The sequence below is a fragment of the Eumetopias jubatus genome, unplaced genomic scaffold (genome assembly GCF_037043125.1).
Source record: "Eumetopias jubatus isolate StellerSeaLion01/CBP00866 unplaced genomic scaffold, mEumJub1_p1.0 scaffold_9, whole genome shotgun sequence".
Classification (NCBI taxonomy): Eukaryota; Metazoa; Chordata; class Mammalia; order Carnivora; family Otariidae; genus Eumetopias; species Eumetopias jubatus.
The window spans coordinates 77398618-77415926 of record NW_028274815.1 but is presented as its reverse complement, the minus strand read 5'-3'; the positions used below and the strand labels follow the sequence as shown (position 1 = coordinate 77415926).

Sequence of the window (17309 nt, the reverse complement as noted above, 5' to 3'; positions counted from 1 at the left end):
TGAAGCAAAAGTCCTCTTGAATTTCTACTTTTTAATCCAGTGCTATCCAATAGAACTTTCTTTGATGATGTATCTGTATCTGCTCAGTCCAGTACAGCAGCCACCAGCCACATGTGGCTAATGAGCAGTTGAATTTATGGCTAGGGTGGCTGAGAAACTGAACATTTCATTTTAATTATTTTAAATTTAAATAACCACGTATAGTTGATAACTGTTGTATTAGCACAGCTCTAGTCCCAAACCCCTCCTCATATATACTGTCCTGTCAGATCTTGGTGTGTCTTGTCTCCCTTTTCAGTGCATTTGCATGTTTACATGTGGACACACAAAAATAAATTCTTTATGCAAATTTTTTACATAAATTATATTCTCTATATATTTTTGGCTTTTTTTCTATACGTTGTTATATTAGAATAAATAACACTGGACTTAAAATCAGGAATATGTCGCGTTCCTAGTTTTAATGTGATCTTTCCTTTGTATTTTATAATGGAGTCTTTTTCTGTCCCTGTTTTCCTTATTTCTTTCCCTATAATCAGTAGTCTACCTTTTAATCTTCTGTTTCCACACATCGTTATGCTTATTTCCTTAATGCCTTGGAAGATTAAACAAAATCATATACGATGTCTTCTGGTTTTTCAGAAAAGGTTCTGTAGTTACTCCATCAGTTAAGGTGGTATCACTAGTAATACAGCTGGGACTATAGGGGAACACTAATAAATCAGAAGGCAGGTAATAATAGAGAAAACCTTAGCTCGTTAGTCTTTGCCACATGTGCTACTTTAACAACAACATACACCAAAAACCTTTAAGTTTATACTAAAGTATTGCTGTTTTTCTTGCTTTGTCTATTTTTTATGTACCCCTGAAGGACTTACGTGATAAAATAAGTAAAGGTCTTCCACCCATTCTTTTACTTCACCCCAAATTTGTATTTAATTAAGTATATTCTTGGGGTGCCTGGGTGGCTCAGTCAGTTAAGCAGCGGACTCTTGATTTCGGCTCAGGTCACAATCTCAGGGTCGTGGGACCAAGCCCCGCGGTGGGCTCAGCGTGAAGTCTGCTTGTCCCTCTCCCTCCAGTCCTTCCCCCACTCACGTGTGTGCGCTCTCTCTCTCTATCCCTAGCTCTGTCTCTAAAATAAATAAATAAAATCTTTTTTAAAAAATTATTAAAAATAAAAAATTTTTCTTTTTTTTTTTTAAGATTTTATTTATTTATTTTTTTTGAGAGAGAGAGAACAAGAGCAGGGAGGGTCAGAGGGAGAAGCAGACTAGCTGCCGAGCAGGGAGCCCCGATGCGGGACTCGATCCCGGGACTCCAGGATCATAACCTGAGCCGAAGGCAGTTGCTTAACCAACTGAGCCACCCAGGCGCCCTTCTTTCTTTTTAAGAGATAGGGTTACCTGCCCTTAAAGGAAAGTCTCCTGCCATATGACCCATTCTATCCCTAGGTATTTACCAAAGAGCAAAGAAAGCAGATGTTCACACAAAGACTTATACAAATGCAGTTTTCATAGTAGCTTTATCTGTAATGACCAAAAACTGGAAGCAACCCAAATGTCCATCACTAGGTGAATGGATCAAAAATTGTGACATAGCCATAAAATTAAAAAGAAATGAACTATTAATACATAAACAACGTGATGAATCTCAAAGTAATTACACTGAGTAAAAGCAACCAGGAAGAGTGCATACTGTATGATTCCATTTATATAAAGCTCTTTTTTTTTTAAAGACTTTATTTATTTGACAGAGTCAGAGCGAGAAAGGGAACACAATCAGGGGGAGTGGGAGAGGGAGAAGCAGGGTTCCTGCTGAGCAGGGAGCCCAATGCAGGGCTTGATCCCAGGACCCTGGGATCATGACCTGAGCCGAAGGCAGACGCTTAACGACTGAGCCACCCAGGCGCCCCATTTATATAAAGCTCTAGAAAATACAGACTAATCTTGAGTGGCCAGGCGCAGCTCATTGGTTGCCTCGGGGGTGTGAGGGGGTAGAGAGTGACAGATTGCAAAGGGCATGAAGAAAATTTAGAGATAATGGGTATATTTAATGTCTTAATTGCAGTGGTAGCTTCACGCCTGTATATGTATGTCAAGAATTTATCAAGTTGTGTACTTGAAATAGGGGTAGTTTATTGTACATCAGTTATATCTCAGCAAAATCATGAATGTAGGTACAAGCCACAGAGGTATTATTAACAGTTCTTGTGATTTTTGCCACCAAGAGAAACCAAATACTGTCATACTGCATTAAAAATGTTACATATATCCCAGAATGACACATTCTTCCCTATTTCACAGTTATAGTAGTTGTTAGATCTGCTGCTAAATCTTGTTATAAATGTGTGACTAAAGAAGCACTGTGTTACTATAAGAAGTACAAAAATTGTACTTCTATAAACTGTTTTTCCTTTGGAAAAAATAAAAGGTGTTCTATGGGTAGATTTTCTTTAATCCAGTGTCTGATATAATTACACTGTTTCTAAGTTTAATATTTGAAAATTACCTTGTTTTAGTTAAAAATAACCACCATTGGTCACACATATGAAGCACTGACTCCAGTGATAAGACACGATACTTTACTTTTATATCTGCACGTTTTTAAATTTTTCTAAGACACGTGGTTGTCAGACTTATTTCTGTTTAACAGCAAATCACTTGCATTGAGAATATGGTTTCGAACTTAACCATCACGTGCTCTTTGTCACAGGTTGTAGAAATGTACTCTAGTGGAGGAGATCTTCACCTAGAACTTCCAACGGGCCAACAAGGAGGCACCAGAAAACTGTGGGTGAGTGCTGGCATATTTTTCTCTCATGTGTGGTCACTTGGAACCAGTTATGTTCCTAAATACACCAGAAATTATACACCACATTTATCAGCTGTGTAAATGTGGGTGACTTTCCCTTAATTATATCTTAATTTTAAATTTACATCAGATATATATGAAAATTGGATGATACACGGAGAGAAAAGTATAAGTAGTGATTTTTGGAAAGAGCAGTGAACAAAATCGGTGGGAGATTTGACCCACTGTGTGGAAAGGAAAAGGTTTCAACTATTCTTTCACAAAATTATATTGGTAAAGTTGTCTCTGAATCTAATCATTTATAATGTGCTTTATACTAAGATTAAAAAAGAAAAAACAAACCCTGTGGGAAGGATCCATTATATGTTTGAGGTAGAGAAGTGACTTTCCAGACTTACTGTTGATAGAGATGACGTTTTCAGAGGGAACGTAGTCAAGCCCTCGTGACAGCTTAGAAAATTATAAATTCTTAGGTGATCTACATCCACCTTTAATATTGTTGAATATTTAACACCACTTTGTGTCAGTGCTTAGAGAACCACTTTTTCTTAGAGAATACTGGCAAATATTAGCCAGATCAGTGAATATGTAGCAACTACCTTATTTGTAAAGTTCCCTGCCATACGAGGGTTTTTCTCTAAATGTTATCTACCATGCCTTAATCAAAGAGGGGAAAGGCATAGTAAGTGTCCTTCTTGTACCAAGGGCACTCAGATCGCTCCTCATCCATAATTGAACAGACTTGACTGCTATGAATAAGTTCTGAATATCAAATTTATTTATTAATTGCTCTCTTAAACACACATAGCCTCTTGTTCTGTCTTCTGACCAGTCTCGGCCAAGGAAGGGACACAGAAGGGACATTTTTAGGATGTTGACTTGAGCAATTAGAAACAAATTTGTCAGGGATTTGGTTAACTCGTCAGATATAGGAACAGAATGGCAGGTAGAAATACGTAATGGATGGTTCATTTATATCCTTTCACAAAAAATATTTTATCTTGAAATTATGTTATTGTTTGAAAAACCTTTGCGAGAAATAGTATATAAAACAATGCTTCAGAGAATTAACTATAAGCTATTCAATTTGTATTTTAATTCTAGATAGAAAAACTAAGAATTTACTGTGAAATATAATTGGTATCTAATAAACATAAGAGAATTCAGATTTCTAATTAGTTAAGAACTATAACCAATGGTAGCAGAGATGGCATAATGTTTTAATACTCCCAGTGGCTACAAGGAAAGTTATTCTTATTCCTACATACGTGGAGTAAGAAAATAATCAGTTGGCCTTGACCTCACCCTCAGCCCATTTACAGTGTACATAAGAAAAGCCCAGAGACTAAGTCAGCTCCCTAGAGATGGGGAAGTGGATGGTGCATCTCTAGTGGACCCAGGAGGGTTCCAAACACTTCTTTCCTACTTTGAGCCTAAAAAGTTTAAAAGAATAGAAGTAAGTGAAGACCAGTAAATTCTGTATCACAGGGATCTCCTCAAATATGCCAAAAGGTGTGTGCAGAAAAATTCTGATGGTCCCAAGGAGGCCAGATTTTGTAAAACCAGGAAAGAATTACATCTCAAAAAAAAAAAAAATTTTTTTTCCCCCAGTGAATCTTCCTTCTAGTGTATATTTGAGTGTTCTCTCATTACAGGCCTGAAAATGTTTGCGATCTTACTTGCTAAGAGCCTTACAGAAAGCAGTTGGTGAACTGTAGATTTGCCTGGGAAGTTTTGTTGTGTTCGGTTTTAAATGAAAGGACAGACAGGTCTAAGCTCTCTAGGTTAAAGAGATTCCTATAGACTTCGGGAAAAGCATTTCCCTCCAATGGTGATATGGCTGTTTGTTAAGAGAATGTTAGGACTGAATTATATGCCCAAGCATCACGCTAAAGAGTAAATGACTTTATAGATTAATTCTGTCTTTTAATGATAACTTTGCAACTGACAGTTTGTTTTCAGATAATTTTATTTCTTTCATTTGCTCAATATTACATACCATGCTTCATCAATTCTAAGTTGCACTTTTTTTTACATTTAATGTTCTTCAGAATTGGAGTGTGTTACAATCTGTGGAATATATTTAAGTGGCAATGTATTTTTTTTCTTAGTAGATATATAAAATATTGCATCTTTCAGTCATTGTCATCTTATTCATTAAACTATGGTGGTTTTGCAACATGACAAAAGCTGTGCTACACTATGGTCTGTTAACTTGTCAGGAGATTCCTCCTTATGAAACCAAGGGAGTGATGAGAGCCAGCTTTTCATCCAGAGAAGCAGATAATCACACAGCCTTCATCAGAATAAAGACGAATGCTTCAGACAGCACAGAGTTTATCATTCTTCCTGTCGAGGTAGAAGTTACAACAGGTTAGTAGAAAATTGAAGGAGCTGCAAATGTATGTTTGTTTGGTTTTCAATACATCTTACTCTGGGCAAAGTAATATCTAATGGTTTACTTTTCTCTTTTCCAAGCCCCTGGAATTTATTCCTCAACCGAAATGTTAGATTTTGGTACACTACGAACACAAGGTAAAGAAAAGAGACAGTATTTTTCTAAGTCTTAAAAAAAAAACAAAAAAACTCTGTTCAGTGCTGAATGGCTGGCTCTACTTTAACTCCTTGGTAACTCAGCTTTGAAAGTTACCTTTTGGTAGGTTACATGATCTCGTAGAAACCTACTGTTGGGAACTCAGAGCCCTCACGAGTTCATACCCCATTCTTCTGAGGGACGCCATTGCTTTCCAGGTGGGAAAGCAAGGTCATGAGATAAGTGAAGTCTTCTAAACAGAAGACTGAGGAAGAAGGTATAGTTTCTGAGTTTTTGAATCTAGTTTGTCACATATTCAGTTATGCTGAATCTTTTTTTAATAGTAAAATAAAGGAAATAAAAAGCTTTATTTCTGGATTCTTAGTAATGGATTATTCTGTTATATTATTAATTTTATTAATATTTTATTATTATTAATATTATTAATTATTCAGTTATAATAACGTTAGACTTTGTCCCAGATGGTCAAAGAAAGTATTCGAATTCTAAAACTGAGATCACTCAAGTTAAAGGATTTATTAGGGAAAAAATAGAAATACTTATAATGTGGGATTTCTGTGGGCCATGTGTAATTAGAATTTGGTTGTTTAGGATTGAAGACCCCTTTTTGAAAATTAGATTTGGTTTTAATGTGATAATTTCACATTGCACATTATTAATTTGCTTCCCTCATGCTTTGCTGGAAAACGAAAGATTAGTAATGTCTAATTCAACTAAAAAATTATGTTTTGTTTTGTTTTTCTGGTTATTTAGGAGGGGGCAGTTCTTGTAATACACAGTATCCTTATGAGTAAGGTGACTGCTATCTATGAGTTAAGTAGAATCACATTCTTTTTATTAATGTGATTGTAGTTCTTTTTCACATTCTAGAATAGATTCAATCTGGTATCTAATAAGGTAAAAATTATAGTTTGCTGTAAAGCACACCTGTTAAAGAAATATTTCTTTTCTTCAATTTTAACAGATCTACCAAAAGTTTTAAACCTTCATTTACTAAATTCTGGAACAAAAGATGTACCAATAACAGTAAGTTTTTACCTCTTTTCTCCTAATTTATATATTCTTTGTTTTTAAACTTATGACAAACTTAAAAATAATTAAACCTCTAAAGGATTCTGTTTTATGGTGGCCTAGTGACACTTGGGTTCAAAGTGTGATGTGAGAAACCTATTCTGCCTCTAACCACTAGATTTTAAAGATTAGAAGGAAAGTACATGATCTTCCCCAAGCTAAGTCTGAACCAAAGTCCCTGAGGTTCTTCTTTAGGCAGAGTCATATAAGAGGCGTGTGGATTCTGGTAAATCCTAGGATGTGTGCCGTGTGCAAAGAAAAACGGGTTATAAGGATTCCATCAGGTTTAGTTGTTAGACATAAGGCATGGGTAAGTAAAAAGAGGGGGGAAAAAGGGTTCAGATGATTTGGGAAGAGAAATAATAATAAAGCACAGAGACATGGTAGGTAACATGAGAATGCTGTTAATATTTGTCCAAGGTACCCTTCTAACTGGCACCTACTACAGCATAGTAGATAGCAGACTACAAACCAGGGTCCTCTCTTCCCCTCACACATGCACATAGAACAAGTGACTTTAGGCCTTACAGTATAATTGGGGAGCCATTACACAATTTTATGGGTAAAAAAGAAAGATACCCAAATTTTGCTTTGGCCCACAACCTTACCTCCTGGTGAAGACCCCAAGATACATATATAGGGAATAATGGAAAAAGAAAGCAGTACATTTTTATTATAGCCTGTGCTAATGTCAGAAGCCTAAATTCAGAGAACTCTGATAAAATGAGATACATCAAATGGGCATGAGACTTAAGGGACCTTTGTCCATCCATGGCCAAACCCAGAATGTATAGCCAGCTGGTGGAGTAGACCAAAGAGAGGAGAGCTTACAAACCGTAAATGAGGGAGCGAGAGACGGCCATCCCAGGCAACCATATTTTTTTTTAAGATTTTATTTATTTATTTGACAGACACAGTGAGAGAGGGAACACAAGCAGGGGGAGTGGGAGAGGGAGAAGCAGGCTTCCCGTGGAGCAGGGAGCCCAATGCGGGGCTCAGTCCCAGGACCCTGGGATCATGACCTGAGCCGAAGGCAGATGCTTAACGACTGAGCCACCCAGGCGCCCCTGGGCAACCATATTTTAATGCACAGTAACTATGCTCACTGATCATAGTCCAGGCAGTGTCCTGCTGTCTGACCTAGTATTTCTTCCTGCTAAGTAGAAGAACTAGGGGAATGGGGTCTGGTAGAGAGCTTCCCCCACTCTACAGTGGGCTGAAACTGCCCCACTTGGAGTTCCTGCCTGTCCACTGTTTGGCAAGCTGAGAGAGACCTGTGAAGCAGTTGTCTGGGTCTGCTGTGATTCACACCTGTCCTCCTCGGGGGTCCTCAAGAGACCCTGCCACAGATGACAAGGAACAGCTTTTTTTGACCATTGAAACAAAACACAAAAGCCTGAGCAACAGCATTATATCTCATTTTTGTTATTTTTCTTCTTAAATAGCAACTTTAGTGCATATATTTTTATATGCTTGCTTTTAAAAATATATTCTTTTTTTTTGATTCAGTGACTTTCTTGATTTTTTTAATTCAATTTTTGGGTGAAAAGATTGTCATCAAAGTCCCTGTGGAATGAAACTATCAGCACATTCTCCAGTGATGACCTTTTACATAAGAAAATATTACAGGGGCACCTGGGTGGCTCAGTCCATTAAGCGTCTGCCTTCAGCTCAGGTCACGATCCCAGGGTTCTGGGATCGAGCCCCGCATCGGGGTCCCTGCTCAGCTGAGAGCCTGCTTCTCCCTCTCCCTCTGCTACTCCCCCTGCTTGTGCTCTCTCTCTCTCTCTCCCTGTCAAATAGATAAATAAAATCTTTAAAAAAAAAAGAAAGAAAATATTACAGTGAATGTTTCTGTTGTATGATTTCTTTGTCATTCCTATTTATAGCAAGAATTAAGTACATTTTCCTGAATACATAATGCTGATTGTTATATATTGAGGGGTTAGGGACTGGTTTTGTCTCTTTTAACTATACTGACATTTTCACAAGTCTATGGAAAAATGAGCAAAATAAGAACAGTAATGTTTATATGAACACCCTTCTGGACAAGGACTGTTCTGTAATGATATACTTTTTTCTTTGTTTGACGTTAAGATATCTGTTGTCCTATAAAGGTGGTAGATAGCTGTGGTGTTGTCGTTGTTTTCCAGTAGAATGAGTTGGGAAGTATTCTCTCCTCTTCTGTTTTTGGGAAGAGTTTGTGAAGGACTGGTGTTAAATTCCTCTTAAATGTTTGGTAGAATTCACCAATGAAGTCCTCTGGGCCTGGGCTTCTCTTTGTAGGAAGTTTTAAAATTCGGTCTCTTTAGGCTTATTCAGATTTTCTATTTCTTCTTGCCTCACTTTCAGTGGCTTATATCTTCCTAGAGATTTTGCCATTGTGTCTCAAGTTTCTAATTGGTTGGTGTACCAGTGTTCATAGTATTCCCTTATGATTCTTTTGTCCCTGTGAAGTAGGTAGTAACATCCCATTTTTCATTCTTGATTTTCGTAATTTAGTCTTCTCAATAGTATTTAAAAAGTAGTTTTGGTCAGTGTAGGAAAAGGTTTGTCACTTTTCTTGATCCTTTGAAAGAGGGCGCCTGGGTGGCTCAGTCAGTTAAGCGTCTGCCTTCGACTCAGGTCATGATCCTGAGGTCCTGGGATCAAGTCCTACATTGGGCTCCCTCCTTGGCAGAGAGTCTGCTGTGCATGCTCACGCTCTCTCTCTCTCTCTCTCAAATAAATAAAATCTTTAAAAGAACTAATTTTTGGTTTTGTTAATTTTCTCTATTTTTCTTTGCCATTAAAAACATCCTTTATCTGATGAATAAAGATGGTAGAGAGTAGGAGATCCCCTCTGTTCCCTTGCCACCATCATCCTCACATTTGCAAACTAAAAAATTAGAAAATCTAAATCTGTTAGATTTCCCTCCCCAACCATAAACACACACACACACATACTCTCTCTCTCTCTCTCTCTCTCTCTCTTTAGGTTTTACCAGTCAGTGAAATGCAAAGGCCTCGGTATCACTGCTCTGTGTCAACATTTTAAAATCTTTCTTTACCCAGAATTGTGATTCTTTTTGTTCAAAATTCTCTTGAGTTAGTTTATCCGAGTTTCCTCCATAATAGAGTATAATTCCTTCTGCTAGATTTGTTTAGATTGTTTTGGCTACAACCTAATTATCTTCTTTGAACTTTTTGATGCTGATTTCTCCTTTAGCCCGGTTGGCTACATAGAGCACATTTACTGTATCCGTGGTAGTATATGCACCGCTGCTCCCAGCCCTTTTTCTCTCTGGTAAGCTCAAGCGCTTTCTCCACTGGGAAAGCATCTCCTAGCACAGCTTTCTGGCAGCACATTTGGAGATCCCTCTTTTGCTGCAGAAGGCAGCTCTTCGCCTGTAGGGCAGACATTGGCTGTCATTGATGGATCACCTGGCTGTTGCCTCAGTTCGAGATGTCAGATCATTTTTACTATTGTGTGTTCTCCATGCTGTTTGTCCATGACTGGTTTCTTCCATCTGTGGGACGCCATTGCACAAGAGCAGGGTCGTTCTGAGAACTTTCATGTTGGGCAGACTTCACGCCTGCAGTCACCTCTCCAAATGTGATGGGAAAATGCCTTTACTTAGCCCAAGCAATCTTGTCTAACTTCTTACATACAATGAACGGGCCAAAACAGATATCTTTTTTGGGATGCCTGGGTGGCTCAGTCAGTTAAGCGTCTGCCTTCAGCTTAGGTCATGATCCTGGGATCCTGGGATCAAGTCCTGCATCCGGCTTCCTGCTCAGCAGGGAGTCTGCTTCTCCCTCTGCCCGCCGCTCCCCCTGCTTGTGTTCTCTCTCTCCCTGACAAATAAATAAATAAAATCTTTTTTTAATGTCTTTTTCAATAAACATTTTCTTTAAAAATGAAATTATCAATTAATTGTAAGAATATGAATGAAAAAATACCATAGTATTCAATTCAGTTATAACAGAGAAGGGAAGAGGCTAATGTTCCTCCTTTCTCTTAGGGAGTTTTAGGATACATTATAAGTCAACATTTTTGTTCTTACTATGGCTCAGGCACTATGCTAGGTTCTTTACGTGGATTACCTTATTTAATACAAAAGTCCTATAACATACACAGGTTCTAGTTTTCCAAAGAAGGAAAATGAATCAGAGCTTTTTTTTTAAAGCAACTTTTTCAACCATAAAATCTCAAAAGTTACTTGAAAGTATGTTAGTATATAATGACACCCATCAAGTATTTACAGATATATCACTTTAATTTCACATTCGGTATTTCTACTAAAAATCTATTGATTTATAATATCTGTCTGTATATCTGCATCGGTAGCTACCTGTGTAGTATTTTTTCGAATATCCAGAGCCTAAACTCTGCCAGTGTTTTGGTAGTTTTGTCTTACTTCCTCATTCATTCTTCCTTATTCACCCAGTAAATATTTAATGAGCATCAACTATATGCCAGCTTCTGTGCTAGGTACTGAGAACACAGCAGTAAATCAGACAACCAAGGTTTCCGCCCCTATTGAACTCACTTTTTAGCTGGGAGACTGATGACAAGTATACAACATAATTGTAAATCGAACCAAGTTCTAACAAAAAAAGAAACAGAATGGCATATAAGTGGGGGGAGGGAGGTGGTTTAGATAGGGTTGTCTCTGAGGAGCTGACATTTGAGGTAAAAACTAAAGAGTAAGAAGTTGGCACCCGTAAGAGAAGCTGGCAGACAAACGTCCCCATTAAAGGGAACAGCAAGTGCAAAAGCCTGAGGCAGGAACAGCTTTGGATGTCGTGGGAAACGGAAGGGTTGAATGTAAAAAGGTGAGGGCTGGAGAGTTAATTGTGGCTTTCTGGGCTTTGATTATTTTAAGTGCAACAGCAAATCACAGAATTTTAAGCAAGGGAGTGACATCTGATTTATGTGTTGTAAAGGTGGAGAATGCACTGCAAAGAGTTAGTAATTTGTTGCACTGGTCCACTTGAGATGATGTTAGCTTAGACTTCTTACTTATCAGCCAGGGGACAAGCCCATCTACCATGCAAACTGAGTTTCCAGAGAGCTTCCTAAGGTTTTTTCCTCTGTTTTTCTGCATAATATGCCAGACATAGAGACTGACACATTTTTAAGTGTCCTTACCTCTGGATGAACTCTGTCCATTTTGCAAATATATAACATCTTAGGATGAGCTAGGCATTACCAGAAGCTGGAGGGTTTTTTAATTCCCCTTCAAGGAATTCAGAGTCTCTTCATCTTTCTAGATATGGGACTCCTGAAGCAAATGTCTCAAAATAAAAATTTCTTACCTGCAAGTGGTCAAGATGCCCAGGTTCAAGCCTACCTGACATTGATTGTCTATAATGCAACTCTGAGAATATGATTTTCCTCAACACTTAAGAAACATTAGTGTGGTATAAATGATGGAATGAATTTGCTTGTGATATCTTAAGAGAAACATTTGCATAAAGTTTCCTTACTGATAATGAATAAGAAACACAGATATGTTTGTCAGTTGTACCACTGTCAACTTGATAAGAGCTTTAGTGAACTTGTGTACCTGTTGTTAAAAATACAATTGTTACATTCTGGAAGGTTATTTTCCTTACTTGCTCAAATGTATTTGTAAGTAGTTTTAGAGTGTCCTGGGCCTTTGAATCTCACTTGAGAGTTACTGAGCTTTAGTTGGGTATGAATATCGTGAGAAAAGGCTAGAATTGTATTTAGAACATGTGCAAGCTGCCTTTCCTGGGAATCTTGCCATATTTTTGCCACTTCTCAATTATCTTTAGTAAGCAACAGTTAGTGACTGATACTAAAACAGATTGTTAGTGTAAATATGCTTAATACAAGTTAATGATTATGTATTATTTTTCCTTTAAAGCCACCAGAATGAGTCAACTATTTAAGTGTTTTGTTTGTTTGGCTTCGTTTTTCTTTCCTTGGAAAATAGATTTTAACTGATTTAGGGTTGGGTTTTTTTAATGATAAGTGAATAATTCAGATCATTCGTATAAAACATAAGTCAATTGAATATTTGCTTACTATTGGTGTAATATATATATATAAGGGTAATAATACTGAATATAAAAATTTTCCTCTGGTAAGGAAAATCTTAATATGTTTCATGAAAGAAAAACATTTTTCATCAAGTATTCTAAGATCTTACTGCTTAAAGTGACTATATATTTTTAATTTTTTTTGATTAACAAAATGTTACTGATAAAATTTTTTTCATTTTTTTATTATGTTAGTCACCATACAGTACATCATTAGTTTTTTGATGTAGTGTTCCATGATTCATTGTTTGCATATAACACCCAGTGCTCCATGTAATACGTGTCCTCCTTAATACCCATCACCGGGCTAACCCATCCCCTCACCCCCTCCCCTCTGAAACCCTCAATTTGTTTCCTGTAGTCCATAGATCTTTTATTTAAATTCAATTTAATTAACATATATTGTAATTAGATTCAGAGGTGTATTTTTGGGTTCATCAGTTGCATACAACACCCATTGCTCATTACATCAGGTGCCCTCCTTAATGCCTGTCACCCAGTTACCCCATCCCCCCCACCATCCCTCCAGCAACCCTCAGTTTGTTTCCTATAGTTAAGAGTCTCTTATGGTTTGCCTCCTTTTCTGTTTTCACCTTACTTTATTTTTCCTTCCCTTCCCCTATGTTCATCTGTTTTGTTTCTTAAATTCCACATATGAGTGAAATCATATGGTGTCTTTCTCTGATTGATTTATTTCACTTAGCATAATACCCTGTAGTTCTATCCACATCCTTGCAAATGGCAAGATTTCATTGTTTTTGATGGCTGAGTAATACTCCATTGTATATACATACGACATCTTTATTCGTTCATCTGTCGATGGACATCTGGGCTCTTTCCATAGCCTGGCTATTGTGGACATTGCTGCTATAAACATTGGGGTGCGTGTGCCCCTTCGAATCACTGTGTTTGTATCCTTCAGGGTAAATACTAGTAGTGCAATTGCTGGGTCATAGGGTAGCTCTATTTTTAACTTTTTGAGGAACCTCCATACTGTTTTCCAGAGTGACTACACCAGTTTGCATTCCCACCAACAACTTACAGTGACTATATTTTAATAAATACCATTGCTTAGCTATTTCTGGTAAGGTATTGTGCAGGCTGATAACACTCAAAAAGTGTTGTGGTTGTTACTACTGAACTGCCACCAAACTGCCAAAGCATGTTTGAAAATGGTCAAGGTTTTGTTACAGCTCTGTCATGTTCAGTAGAGCATGTGGAAGTCCTCTGCAAACTACAGAGCTTTATCTGATCATCCCTCTAACAAATCTTGACCTCAGGATAAAAGTGGCTCATTTGGAAAAAAAACAAAAAACAAAATTAATAGAATCACAGAACTTTGTAGATAGATGGAATCTGAGAAAATACCTAATCTAATCCTAGTGTTTTACAAGCGGGAAAAATAAGGCCCAGAGTAGATAGGCAGCTTACTCAAACTGACACTTCTAGTGAAATAGTTAATATCTTTTGTTGCATAAGCCAATCACTATGGGACTGTCACATATACTCTGTACTGCTTTCCTTTCTTATGGAAGAAGTATTAGTGTAGTAGTATAATATATGAAACCTTTCCATTTTGTAGTTTATCTCACAGGTCAAACTGTTTTGTTTTATTCTTAAAAATAAGACACACATGCTCACACAACCTTCAAGGAAGGAAGAGATTTGTATTTTAAATGATTGCTACTAACAGCAAGCTTATTGGTGATAAATATATCAGTGTGAACAAATCCACTTGAAGCCCCAGTTAGAGATTCAAAAGCAAATGAGAAATTCAGAAGAAAGATAAAATACTGAGAAAGCCTGAGGCCAAGAGCTCAGGCTATTAAGATTTCCAGCTCAGAGAACTGCAGAACCACCCTTAGGGCCATCATTTCAGGCCCCATAAAGACGAACCAGCAGTGAGAAGAGAGATGCCCTGCCATCTGGTGTAAAAGCAGTATTTGTGATCATTATGTGTATAACCAGCTTTGTTCCCTATGATCGTGGACACAAGGCAAAAGGAGAAGTTTTTTGGTTTTTTTCTTTTTTCTTTTTTAATTTTTTTAATTAACATATAATATATTATTTGTTTCAAGGGTACAGGTCTGTGATTCATCAGTCTTACACAGTTCACAGCACTCACCATAGTACTTACCCTCCCCAATGTCCATCACCCAGCCACCCCATCCCTCTCACCCCCCTCCACTCCAGCAACCCTCAATTTGTTTTCTGAGATTAAGAGTCTCTTATGGTTTGCCTCCCTTTCTGTTTTCATCTTATTTTATTTTTGCTTCCCTTCCCCTGTGTTCATCTGTTTTGTTTCTTAAATTCCACATGAGTGAAATCATATGGTATTTGTCTTTCTCTGATTGATTTATTTCACTTAGCATAATACCCTCTAGTTCCATCCACGTCGTTGCAAATGGCAAGATTTCATTTTTTTGATGGCTGAGTAATATTCCATTGTGTATATATATACCACATCTTCTTTATCCATTCATCTGTTGATGGACATCTTGGCTCTTTCCATAGTTTGGCTATTGTGGACATTGCTGCTATAAACATTGGGGTGCATGTACCCCTTCGGATCCCTACATTTGTATCTTTGGGATAAATACCCAGTAGTGCAATTGTTGGGTCTTAGGGTAGCTCTATTTTCAACTTTTTGAGGAACCTCCATACTGTTTTCCAGAGTGGCTGCACCAGCTTGCATTCCCACCAACAGTGTAGGAGGGTTCCCCAAAAGGAGCAGTTTTTCTTCATACTCTTCTCAGGCACTTCTTGTGCCTTCATGCAACTGCCCTTCAGTTTAGTCAGATGCCACTTTTATGGATCAACTGAAAGGGTGGGTAGGGAGCCAGGGGGAAGAACTTGGTGATGTGCAAGGATCTGACTGCGCCCATGTTAGCAGGGGCACCTGGTGATTGTCACAGAAGAGAACTGTGTTCTTTCTATGGGAAGCATCAGGCTTTGACGACAAGTTTATAAAGCCCTTGAAAATTCAGCCAAAACCAAAATTCAGACCCAAGTAAGATTCTAATTGAATTCTAAAGGAAGATTATTGATCAAGATTTGTGTCCAGTACCATGACTTCACTGACACATGTTTAGGCAATAGGATGCCAAGTAAAGGGCCCAGACCCTGGACCAATTCAGGACACCTGGTTTCCAGCCCCACCTCTTGATGCCTAGCTATTGAAACATCACTCCATATTGGAAGGTTCTCTTCATCTGTAAAACAGGGAAGCAGGTTGGGATCTTTAAGGTTCCTTCCAATGAAAAATGCTTTGTGTCAGTAAGGATAATAAAAAAGTAACTGGTGCACCTGGGTTGTTCAGTCAGTTAAGTGTCTGCCTTCGGCTCAGATCATGATCCCGGGGTCCTGGGATCAAGCCCCACATCGGGCTCCCTGCTCAGCAGGGAATCTGTTTCTCCCTCTGCCCATTCCTGTTTGTGCTTGCTCTCTCGCTCTCTCTCAAATAAATAAATAAAATCTTTAAAAAAAAAAAGTAACTGCACCTTAAAATGTAAAATGCATTTTTCTAGCTTGCTCCAAAAGTGCAAGCTTTTATTGTGTTTGTTATTATAGGTTTAGTTGTTGAATAGAAAGATCTTATTTTTTAAATTTAAACTGTTCTGACCTCTGCAAGCTACACAGCTCTTCAGTCTGCCCCACTGCTCAGGCCCGCAGCTGGGAGCGCAGCCCTGCCCGGTGACAGCAGCATGCCTCACTTGCACAGCTGCGCCCTAGAGACATAGAGAAAGTACCACCAAAAGTGGGATCTGCAAAACTACTTTGACAGAGGGGTACCGGCTCCCAAATTCATGTTCATTCTTCATATAGTCAGGATATTACATTTGGTATTATGGAGTTCTGGAAGAGGGACCCTATCATAAATCTTCATGTCTCCTTCTCTCATATATTAATTGGGCACTTGTTTAGAAAATAAATACCTTTCTTTTCTGCTTTATGTATTCATACCTAGTGTACTAGTTTGTCTCTAGATTTTTACACTCACTTACCTATCATATACTTTTCCTCTGGCCATCATTTTATTTCATGAAGATATTCTGATGAAATTAATGTCAACTTGTGTCAGTTTGGCCTACTGTATTTAAAGGGAACATGTAAAGTTAAACTTTTCCAATTTTGATTCTGCTTCACTTTTCAGTACACTCTCCAGTATAATGTAACTGAACCATTGGACTAAAATAATGCTATATATATTTTTCTGTTTGCAGAGTGTTCGACCTACACCACAAAATGACGCTGTAACGGTACACTTTAAACCAATTACATTGAAAGCTTCAGAAAGTAAATACACCAAAGTTGCAAGTATTAGTTTTGATGGTAAGTATTCATCTTTTTCTAATGAAGTGATCTTGTTTTGACAAACCAGAAGGCATGTTATATTGACATCTTAATGTAGAAACACTGACCATTTTATAGTCAGATTTTATATTACTGCTTAGGTTGGTTTATCTTATAAACAATCACAAGCTCTTATTTGATTGCTTCATGAAAGAAAATGCAAGTTCATAAACTGAAATTAATATTAGCAAATACATTAGGATTGGAATTAAATTTTTGTAATCTGGGTTTTCACATATATACCTAGCAAGCTTTGCCTTAATTATGAAGTCATTATTTTTTGTAACTGAGTGATAATGTATTTGAATTTCAGAAGCATGTTTGAATTTGAGAATAGAAATATTCTCCATAACAGTTTCATATATTGACTTTTTAAACAAGGCAGTCAGTTCTGCCTAACCTAAAATAATAGCCTTTATGATAGCATTGTCAAATTAGAGAACTATTATTTCAGATATGTATATTA

At 37.5% G+C, this 17309-nt stretch overlaps 1 protein-coding gene across 1 annotated transcript in view; it reads left to right on the top strand.

Annotated features, from left to right (window-relative positions):
* TMEM131 (transmembrane protein 131) overlaps positions 1-17309 on the top strand; it is a 221887-nt gene that overhangs the window by 143630 nt on the left and 60948 nt on the right. Inside the window, exons 8-12 of the mRNA XM_028103920.2 lie at positions 2716-2796; positions 5037-5187; positions 5293-5349; positions 6333-6394; positions 16714-16822. Of these exons, the coding sequence (XP_027959721.1) occupies positions 2716-2796; positions 5037-5187; positions 5293-5349; positions 6333-6394; positions 16714-16822 (460 nt within the window). The remainder of the gene's footprint in view (positions 1-2715; positions 2797-5036; positions 5188-5292; positions 5350-6332; positions 6395-16713; positions 16823-17309) is intronic.